Source organism: Dermacentor variabilis, chromosome 4 (assembly GCF_050947875.1).
Source record: "Dermacentor variabilis isolate Ectoservices chromosome 4, ASM5094787v1, whole genome shotgun sequence".
Classification (NCBI taxonomy): Eukaryota; Metazoa; Arthropoda; class Arachnida; order Ixodida; family Ixodidae; genus Dermacentor; species Dermacentor variabilis.
In genome coordinates this window covers 106863137-106882569 of record NC_134571.1, presented here as the reverse complement: position 1 = coordinate 106882569, position 19433 = coordinate 106863137, and the positions used below count along the sequence as shown (strand labels likewise).

Here is a 19433-nt window from a genome sequence, read left to right as displayed (position 1 = left end):
ATTCGAATAAGATGTACAAATAATGTTCGCCCTGTGCATTCCTTCATGTCGTAGGATTCTTATGATATAATGCATATACACACTTACACATATATATATATATATATATATATATATATATATATATATATATATATATATATATATATATGGTAATATCCTCACCCTGTGCACGCGGACGTTAGGATTTGAGGCATGTCCCCCTTTTCCTTTCTTTCCAGGACGTGCCTGATTTCGGCACAACATCACTGTACATCGTGGCTATCACGTCGGTGCTGGCGGCACTTTTGGCGACATTGCTGCGCCATTCAGCCAAGCACCACTCTCTCAAGGCACCGCCAGGCCCAGTTTGTTGGCCTGTGCTTGGAAAGTTGAACTTCTCATCTGGCCGCATTCCCTTAGAGCAGTCCCTTCAATGGTCGAAAAAATACGGTCCCATTGTCGGGTAAAGTATTGTTTACATATTGTTAAGGGTGGCAAATTATGATTTTTAAGGAATGTTTTCCTTTGACACATGAATACATGCTTGCTGTAGTCAAATAATATATTTTTTAAAATCATTAGCACTTAACACAATGCAATATATGTATATACCATGTTTGGTGCCCCCTCTTCATGCACTTAAGCACGCAACATGCTGTAGCTACATGTGAGTTTAGCTTTTTGCGCACAATACGAGGACGAAAGAGAGGACGAGACACACGAGCGCATACTTACAACATTGTTTTATATTGAAGCAAGTGACCACATTTATAGCAGAATCTGTGACATCGCGTGTGCGCCGCGCGCAGAATATACCTATCTCTGCGCAAGAAAGATCGCTCCTTGCTGGAAATGGTGATGGATGGTTTTGACACACAGGTATCATCACACCTGTCAATCAATCCCACTTGGATGATTTCCCGAGTTAACTGGTTACGATTTCTGCTTACGATTGAGCATGAATATACACTGGTTTACACGTAACCTTATTGTGGTGTCTGCCTGATTACGCATACAACTTCCGCAGTGGACATCCAAAAAGAAAGCCCTCATTTCTATCACATTCTAGCGATGCTCCCGTAGCCTGTCATTAAGGCATCGTCCGCGCTGACCAACATAGTTGCACCCGCAGTTCAAAGGTAGAATATAAACTATTCAACCTGCACATTCAATGAACTTTGACTGATGTGTCTTTCTGCAAGCAGGCTCTTTGATGTACACGCACTGGTCAATCTGTACAAAGATTGCAGTTTATCGGGAGCGGAAAAAAAACTTTTACATTGGCCCGCTGGCCAATCCTTTTCAGTCTGTACACATCACAGTAGACAAGACTGGGGTAAGGAATAAAGCAGATCCTCGATGTCAATTGAACAATCCCCGAGGTTCTCGTGTGACGATGACCTCAGGTGCTCCAGAACGACATCACAGTTCTTGACAAGAAAGGGGTCATCAATGCGTAACTGACTAAGTGATGGTTGCAAAAACAGGACAATGGACTTCTGCAAAGTGCCCTCTTCAGAAAAGATAGCTCTGAAATAGGTGTCACCCTTATGTGTTTTAACACTGAAAAACACATCGAGGCAATCTTTATTACTCACTCCTATACAATTGAGCACGCCCTCTAATTTTATCCTGCAACACAGTTCTTTAGCCTTTGATTTTTCTTTAGAAATGGACAGGTTTTTGCGTGGTACAAAAGCGTTTTGTACTGCTTCTAACGCTTTCTCTTTGAAAAGGCCATGAGATAGCACCGCGAGACCTGCCTCTTTGTCAGCAGGTAAAACACACAGATTGTTACCCTTCAGGATGAACAAGACTCGCTTTACAGGTACCTTCGGTGCTGAGGCCCCGCTACAGTGTAGAGCGTCCACACCATCCGCACACACCGCACAGACACCGTGCCTCAGCCTCTCCTTCGTCCTCGTTTTGGGCTCAAAAAGCTGCATGCATGTCCTACCAACATGCCCAAACAGTCACCTTAGTAAGCTATATGTGAAGTTCTTGGGTGGGGTGCATTTATGAGTTTATTGTCGCTTCTTTCGAGCTGCCCCATAATAATTTTCTTAAGATCGAGCGCCGCACACTGTTGTCGCTATCGTCTCGCAGTCCATTATTACTTAAAGACGCCTTTCAACGATACGCCACAAAGTAAGAAAGTAGCCCCATTCTAACATTACATTAGCACATTGACATTCTCACTTTTCCGCACACGCGTGCACCTGCACTGTAGAAATATTTGAACAATTACAAATGTACTACCGATATCGTTTTCTCTCATCATGTGTTTTTGTGTGGTTCGCATATGGCGTGAAGCCTGAAACAAGGTTCTGTGGATGTCGTGATCCTGAACGACAACGAACAAATCAAGGACATTTTATCCAGACCGGAGGTTCAGGACCGCCCCACCACATGGGGTCTCAGCTCTGCCCAAAAAGGTAAAAAAAACATATACAGCAGCCTAAATACTGCCAGCAATATGTGTAAGACATAACCACAACGACGCATATTGTAGTGCGCATTTATAGTCACTGATGCGTTGGTTTCCAAGACAATCCACGACATACTTAATAACAGTATATAAGTAGAGAACGTTTCAGATAGCGAACGTGGCTGAAAACTGAATGTGGAATTGGCCGTTTTATTTTACCCATTCAATCGGTGAATGCTTAGTTATATAGGAAGACTTAGAGAAAGGTGCTGTAAAATGTGACTAAAATTTGCGATTAATTTTTTTTGCTATGCGAAAGAAATACCATGTAAATGTTGTTTGTTTATTGCAGGTTCTTTTTCTTAATTTCTCTATGATTTTTGTAAAACTGTCTTAGCAACAAACAATTGCAACTGGCTGCCTCAAACACCCCCCGGCCAATTGCGTAAATACGACAGTTGCTTCGACGTATAGTTTACACCAAAAGAAGTGATTAGGTCACTTGGCGTCTCAACATTATCATGGCATGCCTTATGCCCATATAACAGGCAGTGGTAGCAGAAGAAGCAATGATGTGTTATTCCCGATCCTGACCACCGTCCATATATTTCCACCATTTTCAGACCCTCGTTTCTGTCAAGGAGCATTATTAATTATGAAGAGGTTCAGTGTCCTAACAGCACACATATGTCGATAACTTTTGACACAGCAATAAATTACTCGCCTTGTTCGATGTAGGAGATGTTTTCGTAAAGTCGCATGAAAGACAGGCGAAGTTGAGGGTGGCCCGAAAATTTTTTCCACGATCATGGAGGGCTGATTGCAGAATTAGAATAGAAACGTTTGGAATGGCTTTACGTTATAGCGCCCCAGATATAGGTCAAGAAAAAACGTGGACATCGAATTTTGATTGGATTGGCTGTCAAAAGAAAAGTAATAACTTTGCATTCTCTAGCGGATGAACAGAAGGAAACCTCCGGAAATCTTTGACATCTTTAGACAAGTCCTCAGTAACAACTAATAAATTGGAACTTTACTTCAAACTCTTGTACTGCTGTTTCAGGAGCGTTAAAACTAACTCTTACCTGAATGTTAATGTTTCCTCCACTGGTCCTATGGAATACTAGGAAAGCCTAAGGGAAACATACTACTCTTGAGTAAATATTAAAAAATCGTTTGAATGTTTGCATAGATACATGGTGAAGACAGTAGAACCCCTCTTTAACTTCCTTTATACGTGTTGTTTCATGTTAGAAGGTAAAACATTAACAAATTCGTTTATTCCAACGTTTCTAGCATGGGCATGATGCCTGGATGTGCTACACACATGGATCTTTACTGCCAACATGATGTTTTATTATTTTCTACCTCTTGACCACCAAAATCATACTAGCCCCAATAACAGGAGTTACTCAAACTGATTTGACAGAATGTGTTCACAAGAAAATCGAGACTTGAAGTGATCAACAATGGGATAATAAGAAAGCTCCCAGGGAGGAGGAAATGTTTTGATGTGCAGAATTGTTTTCGTCAGGCCATTGCACTGCCCTGAGGAAGACAATTCTCCTCGTCAGAGTGCTTGCTCCGTGAGTGGCTTCCTTAGTTTGCAAGCTGCTTTTTACCTCAGCTGATCTTAATTTTATTCAAGTAGTTATCGCGCAAGTGTTTAATGTTCCAGTTTATCAAACTGGAAGTATACATATGAATACAACGAAACAAGGACTATTATTTCCACGGAATTACACCTTCCAATGCGATTCATTGGGCAAGTTTCTTTTGCAATACGAGTGAAGCACAATGCCACCGAATTTCCTCCAAGGCTGTTTACACTTTATTTCACAGGTTTTTCGACCTTCAGTGGACAGCAATGGAAAGAAAACAGGGACTTTTCCATGCGAGCATTGGCGAAGCTTGGACTCGGGAGCGAGGTCATGCGCCAGCACATACAGGTGTGGGGCAATGTATTTGAAAACAAATAGTGATTCGCTAAGCTTCCTCAGCTACTTTGCATCTCCGCGAAAAAAAGCAGAGAGTTGACTATATAAAATGGGTCAGACAAGGAGACCCGATCTCGGCGAGGTTAGTCACTGCATACTTAGGAGAAGCAATCAAGCTAACACACTTGGATGGGCTAGGAGTAAGGTTCAACGGCGAATATCTCAACCAAGAAAGTGTCATAGTAGGGTTGAAGACAAATATCAATGCTACCTATGGTGTGGTAATTTGTAACCTATTTTGCATCAGTCTTCAGCGAAATATAAAACTAACCAAATCGAAATAGTCGCGTGTCATCAGTACACCTACATTGACGCAACGAGTGCCCGTATAAAATTCCAATTTAGTACCAAGGCAATCATAACGGCCGTCAACGAACTTCGCTAAACAAGGGTCAAAAAAGCCCCCAAGAACGTAAAGAGGAGACAACCATTTCTTTCAACTTCATTTTACAACCATAGGCTTATGTACGGTGGAAACTAGAAAAGGAGAAAAAAATTTACAAAGCTATTATATGATGACATACGTCGAATAAAATTTATGCCGTATAGAGAGTTCTGTCCGCGTTAGACCTTTATTTGTCCCTAGTTTTGCGTAGGTCTGAGGTTTTGCGCGCCAAAACTACTACCTGACTATGAGGCACAATGTAGTAGGAGACTACGCAATAAAATGGAACACCTCGGGTTCATAAACATACACCTAATGCACGGCTCACGGACGACTTTGGTATTTTCCCCCATGGAAACATCGAAATGCGACCGCCGCAGGTGGAATTTTATCCTTCGACCTCGTGTTCACTTATCAACTACGGTGGGTAATACAATATTTGTTGTGTTTCTTGTGTAAATAAAATCTGACTTTGTCTAAGGCTCAGCTCTGAACAAAAAGGTCGTTGTTCAATAGTTGCACTCACGCTCTGCTGATGCGCTTTGTTCTTTTCATCTGATAGCATCAGAAAAGCAAAAAGAAATGACAGCATACATGAACCAAATCTGAAAAACCTGTGAGAATATCAGAATAAATCTCGCAGCAGTCTTAACATGTATTTCAGATAAAAAATAGGCGGTTTGCAGGTGATAGAATCAATATGACAGGTTACAATGTTACAGATTCATGTCGTGTAGGTGTTTGGAATGCCGTCGTGAGTTGAAGCTGCCAGAATGAAGAACTGAAGCTTAGTTCTGGATCTAATATCTACCCATTCAACAGCCACTACAGCTGATTAAAGAAATTATTGAAATCGAGGTAGAAAAACTTGCGTTGCATAAGTTTTTTTGAATCTTTCGAGCAACATCAGTTGAGAGTACATGCGTTCTTCCTGCTGTTTCCCAACACGTGCACTACGTTTATTAAAACTTTACTTCTTTTACGTGTGAACCACGTTGCCAGTTTCGTCACTTTCCTTTTTTTAATTCAATCTTTCAGTTCGAAGCCAGGCACCTAGCGGACACTTTGGCTTCGCATCATGGCCGTCCTGTGTCGAGCTTTGTGTACGGGCACAGGAGCCACATTAACTCCATGTGCCGCTTTCTCCTGGGATACCGCTACGATTTGGATGATCCGCACTTCGCGTCGCTGCAGGAGGCTCTGTCAGGTTTCCGGCTGCAGGCAGCAGCTGCGCCCGTCGAACACCGCGCCGCTTGGCTGCGACGTATGCTGATCGAGCCTCTCTGGCCTACCTCCGTCAGCGCAAAGCGCCGCCATAATATATCGACAATCAACTCCGTGGTCAGGTACTTTGGGGTATTTAGCTAAGTTTTGCTAGCGGCGCCCGCATCTTCTCGCTTGGTGTGCAATAATCTTAGTTCACCTCTTTGCAGCATCGATATCACCGAAAGAATTGCTTTTATTTTCATGCGTCGAGTGAATCGGGTTGTCTAGCGTAAAACTGAAAGCTATATTTCACAGGTAGACCCTCAGTGCACCTCGTGATAGCTGAAGTGTACCACGCTAAAATAGCAGGATGGTTAGAGCGTCTGCCAGAAGTGAAGTCAGCTACGTTGCAGTTTCCTGTAATAGGGATAACGGAAGAATGGTCATAAGCCCCTGCTGCATAGAAATGACGACTACGGTTACAGAAATACACGCCGATAAGACTGTTTATGAGAGCATGAGTGCTAGCGTAAAAAGTGGATATACTAATCAAGGTAAACGACCTGATAGGTTTTTCCTCGCTGCATTCCCCTATCCCATCACGCTCGTTGCAACTACTTCACAGTTGCTGTGACCTTTGGCGTCACGTATTCTTGACTATGTCCATAGTTTATTGCCTCGATTTCACAGTGCCTCAGTTATATGTTGCAGCCATGATGTGAGCTCTCCTACAGACGTTATTCAGAATTTCCCTGCTCAAACTTTTCTCTCTCCATCTACCTGAAGAGGGAACCCTGCAGTGCTCGAACATACTGATGTTTTGGACAATATAAATGATATGATACCATTGCTAGGAAGCTAAACGTTCTTAATACTTGCGAAAGAAATTGATTTGACTCATCAGTGGGAGTTAGAAGAAAATGTGAAAGTCTGCACAAAATTGGAGCTGCTAGCACAATCATAAATTCAAGGCTCTAGAGTCTGGAATCTTATTTTTATATTTATATCCCATTGTTACAACGGGGTTATTAAGTGCGCTGTAGATAAACGTACTATTTTGGCCAACTCACATTCGCACCTACTAGTGGGATATTTTTGCCACAAGCTTCAGGAATTCAAGCTGTATTTGCGCCTTTCAGGCAACGCTAGAGCTCTAATATTTCGGTGTTCCTTCACCAACTGGCACAATATTTATTGCACTTGTGCCGGGGGCGTAAGATCGTGATCGCTATTGCTGCAGTTCAGTAGTACGCTCTAATGCCATATACACATATAAATTAGGCTCTCGTACGTATTAAGGTTTTCATACTACTGTCACAAAAAACGTTTTATGTGTGTGCTATGCTACGAGATCAATATCAGCGATCCTGCCTCACATAAATCCTGAAGGCACGTTGTTAATGCCGCAAGACTTTCACACGTAAAAAAAATTTGAGCCGGAAGGAAAGGGCAAGGAGACAATGCGCAGCATCACTGTGCAGGTGAGACACGTGAGGCCGGGAAAAGCAAGTTGTAGAAATTATGGTAGAGCGCTTAAGTGCGGTGTGCTATAGTTCTTCCGTAAAGAAAGACAGCAAACATTAGCCACGTTGCACGCTAGGTGAAAGCGCTGCACATAGCAGCCTTACTTAGAATAATGTATGTTTGTCAACAAGAGATGTGTATCAAATACTGTAATGTGCAAGTATACAATACCTACGTCAAAGTCATACAGAATAAATATGTTGTTAAAATACCCTGTTCATTCGATCAGAAACATTCACTCTTGACATGTTAGTAATGCGAAAATGCCTGTATGAAGCACACAACGTAAGAAACACTGTTCCGGCACTACTATGAGGTCGCCAGTGAAGTCTACTCGTATTGAGCAAACTGATGCAGCATCATTGTGTACACTTACGTAGTTGGACGTCATTTGAGGCGGATATTGCATAGACAACGTTTTGTCTGGTTTGTCTGTAGCTCTTATAGCAAGACGTCTATTATGAATGTAACCAGAAAATCGCGAGGAAAAACACGGGAACGGCGGGAGATGGAAATGCAAGACTATGAGCAAAACAAGAAGAAGGGTAACGAGGGTGCCAACGTTTCGACAAGTCTACTAGTCTTTCTCAAGGTCTTGAAAAAGCAAAGTCCACTTGCCGAAACGTTGACTCCCGCTTTTACTTTGTTCTCGTTTTGCCCATAGTCAAGAAAGTAGTCAACCCGAATGTTTTCCCGCCACGGGCCTTAAAAAGTGTCCAATCTGGCGAAAAGCAGCCAAACCTGGTAAGCCTGCAACGTGCACCAGATCTGGATGCAGTGTTTTGCTGAAATCCCTCCACTTCGGCCAAGTCCTGCTTTTTCCTCCTCTCGTATCCCGTTCTAACGCGCTTACAGGACACTCTCACGTTTGCTCCGTGCTGTACACCACCGGGAAAAAGAGAGATGGAACGATAGCAGTGCTGGAGACAACGTGATGGCGGCCAAGACAGTGGCTATGAACGTGGAAGGGAGGCAGATGGAGGATAAGTGATAGCTGCCGCTACAGCAGCGGATGTGAAGGAGGTGGGAGGGAAGAAGAGGGAATTTCACACACTGCAGAGAGCGTACTTGAGGCCATTCCTGGCAGGTCTGCACATATGTGGTATTGTAGGCATGAGCGTTTTGTCTACGAACCAGCGGGTCGCTTAATGGTCAGTCACAGTTCACCCCGTTTTGATAGTGGGCCCTATACGGGGCTTTTGCTACTAAAACTAACAAGTACTAGTTATGCTCAGGTCCTTATTCACTACCTGACTGAGATGATACTGTAAATGTATGAGACACAGCACTGACAGACGTATTTCATAGTTGTTGTCAAAGCCATAAAATTTGTAATCGCATAGTTTACAGAATTTAGAGGGACAATTTAGAGGCGACTGATCTAGCATTTGGGGCGTACCAGTCGCAAAGAATTTTAGATATCTCTCCACCATACTACAAATTACGGAATTTAAGTGAGCGATACAAAATAACTGTGTAAATAAATATATAAAGTTCACATTTGGATTCAGAGGTGGGTACAACGACTGCGAGAAAATTTCGTTTAATTTTTTCATGAATGGGGAGTCCGGGATTTTGCGGATGGTGCTATGAGTTCTCGGTCTGACTTAGTGCTCAACAAGTAAAACCACCGGAAAACCTTTTTGAAGTAGCTAGCTTCAAGCTAGAACGGTAGACATAATATGCCAAATATTTTTACTGGCAATGTGATATTAGGTTGCGATTAGCAAACGCTAAGACAAAATATGCACACTTCTTCAGGCTCAATAACTGATTTTTCTCATTGGTCGGCGCGTGTACATTTAAGCTCACTGTGATAAGCACTGAACTCCAAATTATAAGAAAAGTTGAGGCTAGTTCTTTGGACACTTCGCAGATATCTTAAATTTCTCATGAAGGAAAATACTGCCGCTGTTAATTTTCTCGCTGTCCTGTGACCCAGTGCAGCAGAATGATCACACGCGACCTTCTTTTTTGTCTCTCTAGGCAATTAGTGCAGACGAATGAGGACACAAAGAGTACCGGGCGTGCGAAGAGCTACATCGACCTGTACATGGAGAAGATCCGCGAAGCAGAGACACACAAGAACCAGTACTTCACAGGTACATCATACTGGAGAAGTTGTCATGTGTCTCTCGCAGGTTCACTACAATCAACTATCTGTCTGTATAACTGGCCTCTTGACAACACGCATGTCTTGTTGGTATTATCTTCCAACGCTGTAAAAGATAGAATTGAAACAAACAAGGGAACACGATGTTTATGGAACAACAAGAAAACGCAGCATGTAGTAACACCATGCCTAGCAGCATCCCGTGCCTGCTAGAAAATTCTGTGGATAAACATAACTAAGCCACTTCATACTGGCTCACTTAGTTTCTTTGTGTTAGTGTAAACGTGCCTCAAATCCTGATATTACGGGCTACAAATATCATTTACGCGTTGGCAGTGTTTTCCTAGCAATAGTTGCGCGTTTCTTTCTTTACTGTCGCTATGTCTCACAGCCTCCACGCCGAGAGTCGACATGAGTGGCATAAATAATTAGATGGATGCTAGAGCGCACGCATAATAGAAGATAAAACGTAATTCGCATTGAGAATTCCAAATCTATTCTCACACACTGATTGCTAACAATTTTAGCGACCTAGTGGCCAAGGAAGTTCCCCATCAAACATTGACAGCTTCGATCCGATGTCTTGCTTTATTTTAACCTGAAATTATGTGTGTTAGCAGCAGTAACACGTGATGCTAATAATGGGCTAATGTGAACAAGAATCGCTGTCCTACGGCGATATTAAGACGCATAGTGCACACGATGCGTATATAAGTGGGACAATGCATAGAACTGTAGCCCGTTCTGATTACTTCTTACAGCAGACAACCTTGTGGGAAACATGGTTGACATCCTCATGGGAGCGGCCACCAGCGGCAACTTTTACCTTCATTGGCACCTGCTCAACTTAGCCAGCCATGCGGATACACTACAGGCTGAGCTGCAACAAGAGATTGACAGTGTGGTTGGTCGCGAACGCTTACCAAGCTGGGAAGACCATACATCGATGCCCCTAACCATGGCCACTATCTGGGAGATGTTCCGCTGGAAACTTGCCACACCGTTCAACATACCACGCGCGTATGTAAAATTCCTGCACAAACATTGTTTCCAGATTTTGTTACCGTTATTTAAACAAGCAATATATATGTCGCCAAGGAGCCGTAACCTTCGTTCCGCCTTTGCACTCGTGCTGACTCTGAAGGATTTGTTTAAATACTGCCTGCTTCTCACGCATTGGAACTCAGTGGATTCAGTGGGGGAGTATGCTGGCCAACATTAAATTATTTGTTGTTTACACTCACGATGAGAGCATTCTAAATTTAGTATATTGCACAGCCTGAGTGATATATTTTAATATATAATTTTGTATCAGCATAAGCTACACCATCATCATCGCATTCGTTGCGGCTTTCACTTGAGTCGGGATCAATCACCCAGTAACCTATCCAACACGAATATTCCTAAGCATACCGGTTTGCCAAATTTGTCATTATACATGGTCTCTAATATAACACCCAGTACGAATAGCCATATTATCGCCCGTACACTGCTATACCTACATGAGACCACTAGAGTCGAATGTTTAGGCTAAACTTTAGTCATTTGCGTGGTTGAAAGCCTTGAAAAGATTTTAACTACTAGCCTACTCCGGAATTGTTACTCAATATGATATATTTTTCACTAGCTCCGCGTGTGTAGATACTGGACCATGGCGTTTCTAAAAAAGTGAAAAAAAAATATATCGGTAGTTTCAACCGACCGAAGCATTCACGGTGACAAAGTTTCGTGCTGCCCTTCAAATTTTTCGGACGGTATTCTAGCTTTGAATGGGTGCAACAAGATGGCCCGACGCCTCACTCAAGGCAGTCCCTGCTAAGCAGAATGAAAGGCACCCTAGCCGTGCTAGGAGTCTCAAACCACTGTGTTGCTGAGGAGCACCACCAACAGGGTTGCAGGCGTCATACCTGGATGGTGCACCAGATGAAACCGAGGATGAGGAAATTTTAATGAAGAGAAAGAAGGAGAGGTAGGCATGGAGAGCGTGTCTGTGGCCTGGAACTCCTCACTGGGGTAAGGGGAAGTGGGAAATACACGGAAGGGTAGGCGACAGGTAATTGTGTTTAGGTATACGTCGTCCAATACGTGCATACGCGCTGTAGACACAACGCACACAAGAGTAATCTTGTCCACACTGAAACTTATCGCGGAAGCACATTTCGCACTGTCTGCACGTCTCACAGGTTCCAGAGGCGATAGCAAAAAACAATCTCACGTAAAAAGTTCGAGAGTGACTTTATGACACGTTGGGCAAACTCAACCCTTCTCCATGCGCCTAAACTCTTTCCTTCCCAAAAAAGCGCGGGAGTCTAAGCAGGCAACGCTAGACTTAAGTACCGTTCGCTCGGACGCATATTGAGGGAAAAGTATGTCTTGGGAGTGTGAGGGACGCTACAGTCAGGGTCCCGTTCTTCTCCAATCTTGTGAAGGTGTAGGTGAGTGTACTCCACACCAAGACGTAATCGATGGAAGCGTGGTTCTTGGCCTCTCCGAAAACCGAAGTGGAAGCCGGAGTCGCAGACAAGCCTCAAGTCTGTGGGGCCGCGCTTGGTAATGTTCGGGATTGTCCCATTGTCACACCATAGAGCTTTTGATGGAGTTGTGGAACAAGGCCTTTATGTCATACCGGGAAGAATTAAGTTATATAATCTTCCCATCAGTGTGCTCCTCTATTTTTTTGCTTCCGCCATCAGCCTGTTCATTTCCAGCTATTCCACAATGGCTAGGAATCCACTGCAGCACGGTGGTATGCCCGGTTTGAGATGGCTCAGCAAGCGGAGACATGATATCATAAACCAGAGGACTATATGCAGTTTTGTGGTTCAAATAATTGCTGGTTAGTTTCAGTACTGGTTTTGAGCAACAGAACACAGTCCATTTCTCGAGGCTTTGTTACAGTATGCAGTGCATTGCTTCCCGAACAACGGCCAACTCAGCTGCTGTAGACGACGTTCTGTGTCCTATCTTAAACGGTTACGCGATCCCCATTACATGTACCGTGTAAGACAATAGTTAGCGCCCAGTGAAATATTAGATAAGGTTAGCTTCCCGTTTCTGGCACAAACCGAAGCATACACACGCCAGCTCAGCCAGAATTGTAGTGCTTATACTGTGTGCGTGCCCTAAACATTCACGTCTGCTGCAGACGGCAAGCCACGGTCCTTCTTCACCATCGCACCCGTTGCGCGTACAATTGCCAGTAAGTCCAATTCACATCGCCGTTTCCGCCGCCACACACTTCGAGGCTTCGCACACCTTTTAACCCTCCAAGCGCAAACCGCAGATGCGCCTCGAGTGTACGCATAACTTATATTGTAATGAAACCAAAGAAAAAGGAAAAAAATCCGGCAGAAACCATCCTCAATCATTATCTGAGTCAATGTGAAGCATTTCTCCCTTGCACGCGGTGCGCAGACCGAACACACTCACGCTCTTCTGGGGAAACGCTCATTCCAGGACCGCCACATTCGCGGGCTCTGGCGGCACTCCGACGTCGTAAGGTAGGAACCAGAGGCAGTTGCATGCGTTGCACCAAGTTTACACCAAGTTTGTCTTCAAAGTGCATTTGAAAGGAAGCATCCGCTTCGCGCAAGTGGCAGTCTTGCAATCGGCGTCGCTGCTATCTCGGCGCCCCTGTTCAGCGGCCGTTCGCTTGGCGTGCGGCTATTCTTCGGCTGAGCTCAACTCGTCGGCCTGTAGTTTCACCTCCTGTCTCTGCGCTTCGGTAAGCTTCGCGTAGCTCTGCGGTCTCTGAAGAGTCTTTGCAAACTCCCACTCCACTTTCACTTGATACTTCCGAGGGCCGATCGTTTCGTAATAAAAGCCTACGGGCCGCATACCCCAGCTAGCACAATCAAACAACGTCTATTTGTGGCGCAAACGCCCGTACCGGTGAGTGTAGCAAGGGCAGGAGGCGCCAAGCCAGTAGCGGCGTGCGAGCGAGCGAGCAGGTGGGAGAGCGCACGTACGCGCTTAGACGCATTGGGGTGTGCGCGCATTGGCGACAAACTGTGTAACCCTGTACGGTCTTGCGTTTGACCTTGGCAACAACTAGACAAAGAAATGATTCGCATTAAAAAAGATGTCTGCAACCAGTGAATAAGCAGAGGCAGCAATAGAAGGGAGTGTCATTAGAAGCGAACATTAACCACTTTTCATGCATTTCAGAGTGGGAGCAGACATGAAGATGGGAGACTACGACGTTAGAAAAGGCACTGTGGTATCACCAAATTTGATGACAGCCCACAGAGACCATAAATTATGGAAGAATCCAGATGAGTTTGACCCTACCCGATTCTTGAATCCAGACGGCACAGCTACGACAAAGAGACCTGACGGTTTGCTTTCTTTTGCCGTAGGTAAGGACAACATCTCCAGCTATTTCAAAAACATCTTTTTGCTAAATAAGCAGGCGCGCTTCTATAGGATAATCCGCTTTTTAGAAGAATCATGCCGCTAGAAAGAAAGATTGCTTTCTTTATGCACCTTCCCTGCAGCTCAACGCCAAGTTATAAAATATTTATTCTCTTTGTCTAGTGTTTGGTTCAAAGGTATCTGCATTTACAGAAGGCGAACATTCATATCGAATGCTATTCGGTTAAATATAGAAATCAGAAATCCTCCTGCCCAACTATTTTTTTGCATTCCTCTGCACTTCAAAAACACAGTCGTGTACTTTCATGGCATACCTAGATGGACCAACAGCATCATCTTAAGTAGAGATTATTTGCCGAGTGACGAGCACCATGTTAAACTAATTGCTTATTTTTCCTATTTATATGTTTCCATCATTATCATTAAAGGGACCCTTAAACACTTTTCTAACTAGTCACAGAATGACATCATTATTATTTTCGTTTCATCGATGATCTCCTGCCGCGAAATTTTTTGCGAACCCTTCAATCCCTAACGAAGTTTGGCGTATTTGTCGAACCTACTAGTGGCTTTCTGTTTCATTTTATTTTCGCTAGAGTGGTGGAAGCTGCACAGGTAAGGCGGCAGGGCGGCGTAAGGGAGTAGTGTCCCACTCGCCCCACAGAAAGGTTGAACGCGAGACGGTCTCGTGGCGGTACCCGGAAGTGGCCGCGGTATCTACGCCACGCGTTTAATCTCGAAAGACAGACGCGCCCGCCGTGGTCGCTTAGTGGCCATGGTTTCGTGCTGCTAAGCACGAGGTCGCGGGATCCAATCTCGGCCACGGCGGCCGCGTTTCGATAGAGGCGAAATGCGAAAAAAAAACGTCTACTTAGATTCAGGTGCACGTTAAAGAACCCCAGGTGGTTCAAACTTCCAGAGTCCCCTAGGCGCCTCGCTGAGAGATGGCAAGCCGCCCTCTTCAGCGAGGCACGCGAAGACCAGGAGTGGGCCGTCCACTGGGCCAGGGCCGTTGCAGAGGATCTCGGAAGATTTTCCTCGGGGGATGGACCCCTGGCAGCCTAGCCATGGGCACCAAAAACGATAACCGTCGCACAAATAAAGTTTATTCCTATCCTATTCCCACTACGGCGTGCCTCATAATCATATCGTGGTTGTGGCCCCCGTCAAATCCCATAATCTTAAAAAAAGACAAACGCAGCAGACGCAGCAAGACGCAACTGTCGTGTTTAGAACAGCAGCGCCAAAATTAAAGTGCTTTTTTGTCTTTCGGAGATCGCACGCATATATACTTTTAATTTGTTTAACTGAAATGAGAAATGAGTTTATCACTCATCATGTTCTCGGCCATCACGAAATCAGCCAGAAGCTCTTGTGGGTCCTGCTGCTTGTGATAAAGCTCCGTGACGCCACTGCGGAAGCGAGAGCAAGCGTGTTTTCACTCCTTTTGACATAGGATAGTAAATTCCCTACTACAGCAGTGCAATAACATTTAGGTGACGTGCTCACATTAACATGGCTAACAGATCGGCAACGATTTCGTACTATGTTCTAAAAGTGCTTCAGGGCCCCTTTAAGCTGTAACTAAAGAACCGTTTCGTCGCACTGAAGTTTTTATATGCAATAGAACAATATATAGTAACATCATGCGCCATATTCCTTGGTAGAAATTTGACAGCAACGACTCTTTATAATCCGAAATTCAGACCACAGCGTCAAAGCATTTCAATAAAACAGGTGGATGCGTTTGTGCGAAAAAAAAAACTTTGCAGTTACCCGCGAAGCGCGAAGAATTTACAGCAATAGGAAGGTTTAACTTCACATCGGTATTCCTCAAACTGTAACACTGTTGATAGCCGGGTTGGTTGGTACGAATGCATTCTTAAATCTGTGTGGCAAGACAGAACACAAGGAAAGAAGGAGCCTCACGAGCGCAGACTTATAAGTGAGGTTATTGGGAAAAGAAAGGAAGCTGTGCATTTATGTACAGTGAGTGCGTCCTGTCATCTTAGATCTCAGACGTTGACAACAGAATGCGCTTGCGCATTGTCAACTTATTTCTTCAGTCGTTGTCCGCTGGCGCTAAAAACGTTATCGAAGTATGAGAACCAATATTCCCAACATACAGCAGTGCTACAGTCCTGTCATCATCACGGTACAAAGAGGAAAACATGAAGCAAAAATTAGTAGTCAACAGCTCGACTCAAGTGTAACACGTAGAGGGTAAATAAGCGCATCCCTTGTCTGACAGAATAATTGAAGGGTTTCGAACGCAGCCCTCTCCTCCTTTATGATTCTACGCCCCATGAATCCACTATCGTTGGAAACAACTTCCTGGCAATCTGGCTCGCACCCACAGTCTCAGCAATGCGCTGGGTAATGTAATCGTAAGGGCAACGGAGATACCGCTCACACATCGCATGGTAAAAAGTGATGCCTAATTTTGGCAATGCAGTCACGTCGCTGGGACACGTCCACGCTTTCTTATGGTTTTTTTTCTTTCGAGTGTACGAACCTTTGAAAGCTTGTGTTCCGTGTTCCGTGAAAAATTTGGATGAAGCTTAAGCTTCGCCTTTAAGAGCAGAACATGATAGCATCCAAAGTTCTCTGAGCACTTGTCACGCTTGCCGGTAACTGCAGCTTACGTAACCGTAATGTTTACCGGGAAATGCTGACGGCGAACGCTATGCACGCAGGCAAGTTTTCTAGTAGGAACGCCGTCTCTAGAGTGAGCCCATCCCGGAGACTGCACAGCCGCGCCAAAAAAGTGCACAATTTTTTGTGGTTTCTGCTATTGGTTTTGCGCTTTTAATATTTCAATCCGAGATTAAGATAAAGGGCATGTGCTGTCGTTGTTTTTGTTTCATGACATCTGCGTTTTTTTTTACTGTCATTCTCAAAATTCCGAGGAATAACTTAGTCAAGAAGGTGATACAAGGTAAGAGATAGAATGGTGTGGCAATATAACCCGCATATACCGCAGGCCACATAGCAGGGCGTGGTATATACATATACCTAAATATATGCGGCAATTTTCACTCGCACGACGCCAACGCCGGTCTAATATTTCAATCCGAGATTAACATAAAGGGCATGTGCTGTCGTTGTTTTTGTTTCATGACATTTGGTTTTTTTTACTGTCATTCTCAAAATTCCGAGGAATAGCTTAGTCAAGAAGGTGAGACAAGGTAAGAGATAGAATGGTGTGGCAATATAACCCGCATATACCGCAGACCACATAGCAGGGCGTGGTATGGCACAGCAGGGCAGGAAGGCTGCACTTGAGATTCCATATAATTGCTATTGCAATAAATGTTTTCCTTCTTTAAGCTGATCTAGAAGCGCAATTATACCTTCTGTAGCAGGAGACCATCGAGCGACTACGTGATTGGTGTGTGATGAATGATTTCTTTTGAAACAATTTGTCTTTTAGGGAGAAGAATATGTCCCGGAGAAAACATGGCAATGGTTGAGATTTTCCTGTACCTGACCACCCTGCTGCATCAGTTCCGCATCCTTCCCGAAAACGAAAAGCCAGTCATCATTACGCCCTTCGGTCCGTCTCCAGAACTGAGGGAAACGAAGCTACGCTTTCTTCAACGCAACCACTAGTGATAACTAACTACAGGATAGTAAATGCACAATTACAGTTTTGTATATGACATGTATGTGTAGGAATCTTGAGAGCATTTCATTCGTAATTATGGATTACACGATTTTTATGGATTGCACGATGTTTCCTTCAACAGAGAACCAATAAAGAGAAAGCCATGAGTCTTCCTTGTTACCAATAAATGTGATGTTTCATATACGAGGGCGAACGAGAAAGTCTTTGCCCCTATTTTTCACCTAGTCCCCGCACCGGTTCAGACATTTGTTCCATCCCAGCACAAAATATTGAGATGCCCCTGTGGTAGAATTCGTCCGGCTGACCGTGGAACCACCGTCGGACTGCTGTCTTGCCTTTAACGTTGCACATGAATCGCAGTCCTGCCAGAAACTTCTTCAGCCTACCGAAAACGTGGAAATCGCTAGGGCCGAGGCGCCTGTGCATCTCTATGGGCGTTTTTCCCTTGCTCTATAGAAAATGAATCACACTTCGTTACTCGTACGCTGTGGACGTGTGAAACACAATCGCCATTTTGAACAACTGACAACAGCGCCGTGCTGTGGAGCTACCAGAATATAAGCCCCGGCCGGTCCAAGAAATGTCCGGCGCTGGGAATGGATATGCTGACTACACATTTACAGCTGCAATTTGGCTAAAGAAATTTGGCAAGGCCATTCTGATTTGCCCTCGTAATACGCAAGAGCAATACGCAATATTACGGACTGCTGCGCCTCGTAAAAAGTGGCAATAGAATGGGAGGCCGCACTTGTACGTTGAATTGCCTATTAAAAGACACATCATACTCTAACGTTCGCCGGAAGCCAAATCACTGACAAGAAAAAAGGCATGGTTACATGACGCCACGCAACGGAAAAAGTGGAACAAAGCGCGAAATTCGAAATATGTTTATAATGGTAATCTTCACTACACATGCAAAGCCGCAAGTGTTTCCGTTGATATAATAAGTACGACTTGGTTGCCGTTTTCAGAATAATCGATGGTAGACCGCGTGCTTCATTAAATCCAGTCAAGATTGCTTTTAAGGCAACTCGCAATGTACACTTAGCAGATGAAGAAAGTTGCCGAAAATAGCTTCCGGGCACATGTCGCAATTACGCATTGAAGCTAACCCCTAAAAATGTGGCATTCCCCTGTCCCCTTGAGTCTTATCTTGTTTGCACTAAGCGATTATAAATATTTATGGTCCACTGTGCTTAGCCAAAGCCCTCTTGCAAATCAGTGCTTGGAGACATAGGTAATAATACTGTGCTACAAATATATCGGAATCCCAAACAGTTTAGGCCACCGTGAGTGATGTACTATCTTACACAAGATAGCTTCTGGGCACACTGTCTACCCCGTCACTAGACATGTCGCAAATGCGCAATGGAGCTACCTTCTAACAATGTGACCTCCGCTTAGGCAAAGCTCTGTTGCAAATCCTTGGTTCGAGATATAAGTGATAAAACTATGATACAAATATATACTGCAATCCCACTCAATTTGAGGCCCCCATGCGTGAAGTGCAATACTGGCTAGACAAGATAATGACTAGAGTCGCCGTGCAGTAAACACAGTGCCCTTTGTAAATCACTATAGCATAACTGTTACTGTGCAGTGCATGTCTGCTAATAGGACACGACTCGGCCCTTCACTATACCCAGCTTCGTTTAGGCAATACAGATAGGAACACTAAAGTGCTTAATTTAAGGTCTATGTTTAGAATCTGGTACCTGTGTACTGAGAATTGCAATGTGTCGTAGCCTTGTGCTGCTAAGCTCGAGGTTGAATCCCGGCCACGGTGGCCGCATTTC

General features: G+C 44.2%; 1 protein-coding gene across 1 annotated transcript in view; it reads left to right on the top strand.

The window, feature by feature from the left end:
- The window catches only part of LOC142577871 (cytochrome P450 2C20-like), a 29794-nt gene extending 12008 nt beyond the window's left edge, over nt 1-17786 (top strand). The window contains exons 2-9 of the mRNA XM_075687303.1: nt 222-445; nt 2296-2417; nt 4253-4359; nt 5831-6138; nt 9509-9624; nt 10397-10655; nt 13803-13993; nt 17443-17786. Coding sequence (XP_075543418.1) covers nt 222-445; nt 2296-2417; nt 4253-4359; nt 5831-6138; nt 9509-9624; nt 10397-10655; nt 13803-13993; nt 17443-17621 — 1506 coding nt within the window. The 3' untranslated portion in view covers nt 17622-17786. The remainder of the gene's footprint in view (nt 1-221; nt 446-2295; nt 2418-4252; nt 4360-5830; nt 6139-9508; nt 9625-10396; nt 10656-13802; nt 13994-17442) is intronic.
- The last annotated feature ends 1647 nt before the right edge of the window (nt 17787-19433 follow it).